This window comes from Pituophis catenifer, unplaced genomic scaffold, assembly GCF_029215685.1.
Source record: "Pituophis catenifer annectens isolate HBS135680 unplaced genomic scaffold, rPitCat1.0.hap2 SCAF_1, whole genome shotgun sequence".
Classification (NCBI taxonomy): Eukaryota; Metazoa; Chordata; class Lepidosauria; order Squamata; family Colubridae; genus Pituophis; species Pituophis catenifer.
Genome location: NW_027256881.1, coordinates 175,692,178 through 175,701,112, shown reverse-complemented (window position 1 = coordinate 175,701,112; position 8,935 = coordinate 175,692,178). Strand labels below are relative to the sequence as shown.

At 44.2% G+C, this 8,935-nt stretch overlaps 1 protein-coding gene across 1 annotated transcript in view; it reads left to right on the top strand.

Moving 5' to 3' along the window:
- Window positions 1-3,675: 3,675 nt before the first annotated feature.
- The window catches only part of CPS1 (carbamoyl-phosphate synthase 1), a 177,335-nt gene continuing 172,075 nt past the window's right edge, over window positions 3,676-8,935 (top strand). The window contains exon 1 of the mRNA XM_070956779.1: window positions 3,676-3,779. Within this exon, the coding sequence (XP_070812880.1) occupies window positions 3,709-3,779 (71 nt within the window). The 5' untranslated portion in view covers window positions 3,676-3,708. The remainder of the gene's footprint in view (window positions 3,780-8,935) is intronic.

Here is an 8,935-nt window from a genome sequence, read left to right as displayed (position 1 = left end):
GCGCTTACAAAAAAAAATGGTGTGGAAGGGGAAAACAGCTGTGAAAAAAAAATGTGAATTTTTTGGTCAGAACCCGATTTGGTCATGGTCAGAAGCATTCGTGACCAGAGGTTCTACTGTAATTTGTAAATTAAGACCAAATGCATTAAAAAAAACAGCAGCATATCAACTGAGGGACTCATAAGGTCTTGTATGTTAAGGAAAAATAATTGCTTCAGCAATGCTGCATAATCAAGTCTGTTCTTAAATAATGATGGTGCTAAATCAGAAACATGAAAGCATTTGCTTGTCTAGAAATATGCTAAGATGCTGTGCAAGGCCCTTTGGGCAATGTAATAATAGGATCAAATAATGCAACCTTTTGCTTGTTGACACCAATCAGAATTTTATAATACACTTATATGTCTAGATTGTAGTTATTCAAAATAACTACTATTGATTTCAAAGGGATTTTCTCCAGAGAATAGTGCTGCTAACTCAGAAGAAAGATTTAGAAATTAAACCGATGTAATTTTCATATGTAGGTAAAGGAGAGTATAAGAGGGAGACTCTGGTCATGTGAAGGTCACTGTTGATGAAAGTGAGTGGATTGAAATGGAAGCTTTCAACATGAAAGGCCAATTTCTGATCCACTAGATCAAAGATGGATAATCTGAGGCTGCATTTAACTGGTGAAAATGATGGCTACAGAACCTGGAAAATTCCAAACTTTGCTACTTGATCGCAGTATTGAATGTGACAGACAGGGAAAATCATTAAATATATAACTGGAGAGAGATTGAATTAACTGTATTTTAATGCTTAATTAAATATAAATGTAATGCAAAATCATGTGATTAATTTTTTTTTGGCCTTGATTCTATCTATTTTTGCAATGTAGTTCCTGGCCTGCTTCTCAAAGGATCTTTGCAACTCTTGGCCAGAATTTTGCACTTTACCTTAGAGCACATAGAGCAAGAAAATGTGTGGTTCTTTGTGTTAGAAAAATGCAGGAATGCGCTAGGTAGTAATGCAAACTTTGCTTATAGATGTTTCATGTTTTAATTACTTAAGGAGAAAGAAGGCAACACATTCACCAGATCCTTGATTAAGAACATGCAAATGGAGAATTTATTACTTTTTCATTAATGTTTTAATTCCCCTTTATTTTTATAGACAACTCAAGGCAATAAACATAATAATACTCCTCCTTCCTCCTATTTTCCCTACAACAATCACCACATGAGGTGAGTTGGGATGAGAGAAAGTGACTGCCTCAAGGTCACCCAGCTGCCTAAAGTGGAACTAGAACTCACAGTTTCTTGATTTCTAACCTACAGCCATTCTTCCCTGTGAAATATATCTCCCTGCCTGGCTTTTGGACAGATTAAATGAAGTCAAGCCAAGGAATGAAGTGGGAACATAAGCTTCTCTAGAAGCTGACATATACGTCATATATGCATAATGAAACATTTCAACAAAAATTACGCACTGTAAACACCTGAAGGATTTGTTGTAAATATGTGGCAGTCTCATCTTTGGCCGGCTGGAGATTTTGAATTATATCTTTCCAAATCACATTAAAAAAACCTCATGTGATTGATAAATAAGAATATGATTCATGAGTACAAATATGAGGCCATATGAAGGAAAGAAGCTGTGGACATGTTTTATTCTATTGCTATAATGAACCAAAAAAGCATATACAGCCCAAATGAATTCACTATATGATGCAGCCTCTTTATTGTAATTTATCTACCATAATCTGCCATACTGGTCCAATGTGGCTTGGTAAATGTCATTGGCCCAAAGCAAACGTCTGGCTTCTGTGCCTAAAGGAGGACTGAAACCTCGGCCTTTCCACTCCTAGTCCAGCACTTCAACCTCTACACCAGGGGTGTCAAACTCGCAGCCCGCGGGCCGGATGTGTCACGTGCTGGCCATGCCCTCCCCCATTTTAGTGAAGGGGAAAAAAATCATGATACGGACTGTGAGTTTGACACCCCTCATCTACACCATACTGGCTCTCATATATGTATGTCCAAGCAAGGTACCACTCCCAAGATACCACTCCCAACAAACAATATATACAATCTTCTTGAAGCAGCTAATTATGTGGTACACTTTTTCTTTAACTTCTTTACAGAGATGACATTTGCTATCTTAAGACTCAAATCTGGCTATGTATGCATTTGTTCTTAAGGCTTGGTCTTGTGCAGCTGGAATTAGCCCTTCTGTCTCTTACTTCAACTTTCCCATTCTTAACCATTGCCAGGTCTTGTTATTTCTTTGCCTGCTAGTTTGTTTGTTTTTTTATGTACTGGCATGCAATACTTTGTCTTGCTGTGTCTCGTTTCTGTTCATCATTTGATAGGCCTGTTTGGTTTCCTGGTTCTCTTGTGGTTATATCTATCATCCTATCCCCAGGTTAGACAGGATCCCTATGTCAGTAATCTTACATTTGCAACATACATTTTTAATTTTCAGATTAAGCATCATATACATTGGCCAGGATGAGGCTCAAGAAATGTCCCACAATTCTTTCCTGCACCAGCCATTGTCTTTCTGCAAAGTATCAATACGGCCTGTATTTTTAGCAACAATATTTATTATTAAAAGTCTGTAGAGATTCTCAGTCATCCAGGTCATGGTTGTCCCAAAGGTACTTTTTCAGGAGGCAACTGGACTTTCTTGGTTTTTTTTTTTGAAGACGTTTTACTTCTCATCCAAGAAGCTTCTTCAGCTCTGACAGGATCAGGGTCACTTGAATAGTGCTCCTGGTTCCTGTAGTCTGCAAGGTTTTTTTCTTCTTTTTTCTCTGGAAACCCATTACTACTCTCTGACCATTCAAAAGGTGTTCATCCCAAATTGTATAGCTGAAAGTCTGTATAGATCCTCAGTCATCTAGGAAAAAGCACCTTTGGGACAACCATGACCTAGATGACTGAGAATCTTTGCATATTTAGCTACACAATTCGGGATGAACACCCTTTGAATGGGGTGGGGGTAGAAATGGATTTCCAGATCAAAAACCCTCCTGCAGACTATAGGAACCAGGAGCACTACACAGGTGACCCTGAGGACAGATAAACATCCAAGTGCTTCAATGACCCTCTAAATGACCAGCTGTCTGCAAGAAATACAAATCCTTCCATTCCCCACTATCTTGTCAGAGCTGAAGAAGCTTCTTGGATGAGAAGTGAAACATCTTCAGAGAAAAAACAAGAAAGTCCAATTACCACCTAAATATTGTCCTTTGGGACAATATTTATTATTCTATTACAAACAACCTTGCAGCATTTGTTATATTGTTTAGGCTTTATTGTTTTTAGTGTTGCCTGTATTGTACTGCATTTCTTTTGTTTATTTGACCAAATCTTCCATTTCACCTGAGGAAGATTTTTTTGTTTTGTTTTAAAGCTGAAAATATGGAGTCCAAACTGAATTCTGTTAAGGTATACTTAACTAATTTTATGTGCTATATTGAATTTTACTAGTATATGCTATTGTTAAAATATGATTTTTTTCCTCACCTAACTGTAAAATATAACACAGCAACAAAAAGTCTTCCATTTTCATCTCACTTACAGAAGACACAATTACTGTATAAAAAGTAGAATGGTATTACTTAGAAGTAACTATACATATGTGAATAAAGAAATGCTGATTATCATGGACTATTTCCTCTAGGCACAGACTGCCAGTTTGGTGCTGGAAGATGGTACTAGGATGAGCGGCTACTCTTTTGGGCATCCATCCTCTACAGCTGGAGAAGTTGTATTCAATACTGGTCTTGCTGGGTAAGAGCACATAATCTGTTTGTCATACTACCAGGATAATAAAATGGTATCCACATTAGAATGCTTCCGACCCAAAAGTTTGGACAATTCTTTTTTTTACTGTGGAATTCTATATGATCTCAATTATCCCTAGTTCAGTTCTGTAAATCTGTCTCCCTGCTCTCTAAATTTCTCTATGAACCACAAACTACATCTGGACTTAAATATTATTCCTTTTAGCCAGAAAAAAAAAGATAATGCAGATGGCTTCCATAAACAGAGGTGGGAGTTTAAACCAGCCTGATGTTGCTTTCTCCTCTAGAAATACTTATGATTAACTTTCCATAGTCATGTTTGATTAAGCCTCATCTACAAAATTATGTTTGCTAGGAGAAGTTGTGGCAGGAAGGAGCAGTGGTGCTGGGAACATTGATTTTCTCTCTACATTTTCTCCAAGGAGGGGTAAAACATCCCATTAAGCTTATAGCAGAAACTTCTGGTGATTTCTTCACTTTTCTTTCATCTTTTCTATATGAGAAGTTTGGAGAGTTGCCTGCTCAAATTGCTACAACACTATCAAGTAATGACTCACCAATGGGTTGACTTTCTTTCCAATTTCCTAATGAGAGCTAGAGGAACAGAGCACCATAACATTTTACTTTCTAGTCATCTACAAAGACTATTTCTCTGCAACATGTTTATTTGTTATTAATTTAACCAAAGTTTATTCAGTTTTTTTTGTTGTGAAAAAACCAGAATCAACTATACTGAACTTAATTCCTATCAACAGGCATACAATTTTAGAAGGGGTTGAAGTTGCAGAAACTTTGGGGGGGAATAACCATATCATACTGGAATTCAACATTCCAGGTACAAATAATCAAACAAAGTCAAATCAGTATTTTAGGCTTATGAGACCTGACTTCAACAAACTTAGAGAACAACCTTCCTTGCTGTGTAAATAATATATATATAATAAGAGTTGGTGTACAACATGTTGTTCCCAGCATTGTGTACAGTACATCTGTCTGCTGTGCTAAATAGCCAGCTTCTAGTGCAGTCCATCAAGAAGGGTGAGGCTTTCTCCTCACAAATAGTCTGGTTCATCTTCTCTGCTCCTGCCTTTTCTTGCCCTATGTGTTCTTGGATCAGGCGCAGAAGGCAGTTCCTTCTCCTCCTTGCTGACTGACTACAGCTGCATGCTTTTTCCACCTGGAGCCTCAGCCAAATCCCTCACTGATGGCTGCTCGGAGCCATCAATTAACTCTGCTCATAACGTGCCAGGAACTGGTTCATCCTCCCTTGAGCTGACCTCTAGAGAGCTATCTGGGGAAGCATCCAGGGGAGTCATCACAGTACCTCAAGTCTCTGTCTTCAGGTCCAATTATTCTTCAACATCTTCATAAATGATTTAGATGAGTGGATAGAAGAGGAAGTCAACAAATGTGCAGACCATACCAAGTTGGAGGAAATAGCCAACACTTTAGAAGATAGACTCAAAGTACAGAAGTATCTTGACAAACTTGAACACTGGGCCCTATCCAACAAAATGCAATTAAGTGGTGGGAAATGTATGGTCTTACACTTAGGCAAGAAAAAACAAATGCAAAGGTACAAAATAGATGGTACCTGGCTCAACAGCAGTGACTATGAGCGGAATCTAGGCATACCAGTGGGCCACCATTTCAATATGAACCAGCAATGTGCTGCAGCTGCTAAAAAAAGCCAATGCAGTTCTAGGCTACATCAACAGAAGGATAATATCAAAATCATGTGAAGTAATAGTACCACTTTATACCTCATTGGTAAGACCACACTTGGAGTACTGCATCCAGTTCTGGTCACTACAATACAAAATAAACGCTGAGAAGAGCTCAAAGATGATTAGAGGTTTTTTAAAGACTAAACTGTACAACAAATATATAAGGGAACTAGGAATGTCTAGTCTGATTAAGAGGAGGATTAAAGGGTGATATGATAGCTGTCTTATAATTGAGGGGCTATGACAGAGGTCTTTTTGTTATGTCCTTATAAGGACATCCGCCCGGATTGGCCGCCAGCCACCGGGCGGGAAAGTTTGAATCCCTGTCAGGGGCGGTGCGACTGCCGGAGCGAATATAAGGAGAGCTCCGGCAGCGCGGTTTCAGTCTTGTCTTGTTTGTTACTTGTAACTAATAAAGTTACTTAATGTATCGAGCTGGTCACGTCTTCATTTCCTGCGCCTGATCTAACACTGGCGACGAAGGACTAGAGAAGAGAACCTGAGCAAGACTCGTGGCACGATCGCCCACCGAGCTGAAGTCACTAAACTACAGCGACCTTCAGAATGGCAACCCCGCAAGCCCCGATTGCCTCGCTGAACCCATTCGACCCGTCCCGAGAGAAGTGGAGGTCGTACATGGTCCGATTCCGGCAATTTCTGCGAGGGAATGGCTACCAGAACCTCGACGATGAGCGGAAAAGAGCCCTCTTCCTGGCTCACTGCGGATCGGATGTCCTGGAGATGGCAATTGACCTCGTGGCACCCAGGGACATCGAGGAGATGTCCTGGAATGACCTGCAGGAAGTCCTACAGGAGCACTACGCACCCACAGGCACCCCAATCGCCAACAGGTTCACCTTCCAGCAGAGAAACCAACGGGAAGGTGAATCCATTAAAGAATTTGTGGCAGCGCTCCGCCAAATCGCTGCCAACTGTGAGTTCGACAACGTGGACAACGCCATCCGAGACCGCGTTGTTTTTGGAATGCGAGATGTGGGCCTGCAGAAGAAATTCCTGAGCTGAAAGAGGATCCCACTCAAGGAAGTCCTCGACGAGGCAACAGCGGCCGAAACATCCGAGAAAGCAGCCGCCGCGATGGTAAAGGCAAGAGGGATCCACAAGATCCACAAGTCGGGCCTGAACTCATCAGATGACTCAACCACACCATCAGAGTCTGATGAGGAAATGGCCGTCCACAAGGTTTCCCGCCCCCCCAGGCGGGAAAACCCGCAGCATGGCGACCGGGGAGAACGATGCGGCAGCTGCAAAGGCGACCACCCCAGAGCAACCTGCAGATGGAGGGACGCGACCTGCCGCCGATGTCTGAAGAGGGGACACATCGCCGAGGCCTGCAGAGCAGCAGATCCAGCCCCAGAACCACCCAGGCCAAGATTCCGCGAGAATCGCAGAGAAACCCAGAGGACATCCAAACGGTCCTCGAACCAGCCCCGGCGCAGAGAGGAGGAATATTCCCACAGCAAAGCAGTACACCAGACCACCATCGCCCACATGAGTGACGAGGGGACCACCAAGTTCCACGTGACGCTGCTGGCAGAGGGGTCACCGTGCAAGATGGAAGTAGACTCCGGGTCCGCCTACTCCATCATGGACTGGCAACATCTGCAGCAGCTGAAGCCATCCTGTAAGAAGACCCAGCTGAAAACCCCGAAGTCGAGGCTGGTGGACTTCAACGGAAACCCCATCGGAGTCCTGGGCAGAACCACCATCCGCATCCAATACAAGGACTTCAAAGGAGAGCTGCCCATCACAATCGTGGAGAACAGCCGACCGAACCTGTTAGGAGTGGAGTGGTTTAAGCCGCTGGGGCTTTCCATCGAAGGCATCCACCAAATTCACAGGGATGAACTCGACAACCTCATCAAAGAGTTCAAAGAAGTCTTCGATGGTAAGCTGGGGAAATTTGTGGGAAGGCCAATCTCCTTTAATATGGACAAGGGAATCACCCCAATTAGGCTTAAGCCCCGCCGAGTTCCGTTTGCCCTGCGGCCAAAAGTAGATGAACAGCTGGATAAGCTGATCGCCCAGGGCGTCCTGGAACCGATCGATCATGCCTCATGGGAGATCCCCATTGTGACCCCACTGAAGCATGATGGGTCTGTGCGCATCTGCGCCGACTACCGTTGCACCATCAACAAGGCGTTGGCACAGAGCGCATACCCAGTCCCAGTAGTGCAACATCTGCTGCATTCCCTGGGATCTGGCTCAATTTTTGCGAAACTGGACCTGGCCCAGGCTTACCAGCAACTGTCAGTGGACGAAAAAACGGCGGAGGCACAAACAATTGTCACGCACAGGGGGGCATTCAAATGTAACCGCCTCCAATTTGGAGTCAGCGCTGCCCCTGGCATTTTCCAATCCATGATGGAACGCCTTCTCCAAGGCGTTCCAGGGGTGGTGCCTTACTTTGACGATGTGCTTATCTCCGGAGACTCACAAGCACAACTCCTTGAAAGGCTCAGGCTTGTCCTGCAGCGATTCAAGGCTAAGGGCTTGAGGGTCAGGCGTGATAAGTGCATTATAGGAGTACAGGAAGTCGAGTTCCTGGGCTATCTCATAGATAGCACTGGCATCCACCCCACCAAATCAAAAGTGAAAGCAATCCATGAAGCTCCAAGCCCAAAAAACAAAACGGAGCTTCAGGCATTCCTTGGGTTGCTCAACTTCTATGCCATCTTTCTCAAACAGAAAGCCACCGTTGCTGAGCCACTCCACCGCCTGCTGGGGAAATCGGCTTCCTGGAAGTGGGGCCAGGAAGAGGAAGTGGCATTCCGGGCCATAAAAGGACTATTGACGTCCAAAAGCGTCCTCATCCAGTACAGCGAGACGCTCCCCATCAAGCTGACTTGTGATGCGTCGCCTTACGGGGTGGGGGCAATTCTCAGCCACGAACTGCCCAACGGCACAGAAGTCCCGATCGCATACTTTTCAAAAACCATGTCCGGCGCAGAACGAAATTACAGCCAGCTGGACAAAGAAGCCCTGGCCATCGTGGCAGGAGTGAAGTGTTTCCATGAATACCTCTACGGAAGACGCTTCACCATAGTCACCGACCACAAGCCACTCCTGGGGCTCCTCGCAGGCGACCAACCCACCCCGACCTTCATGTCCCCGCGGATGATGAGATGGGCCATCTTCCTAGCTGGCTACTCCTATAGGCTCGTGCACCAGCCAGGCACAGCCATAGGAAACGCCGACGCACTCAGCAGATGCCCATTGAAGGATCCGGTTGAAGACCCAGCCCCCACGCTCCACCTATTCCACATAGATGACGACGCCAGCTGTCCAGTCTCATCCGCAGATGTGGCCGTCCACACCCAAAAGGATCCCACACTCCGTCAAGTGAAGTCCTGGATCCTCAGGGGGTGGCCATCGGAGAAGACGGAGGAGAGGTTCA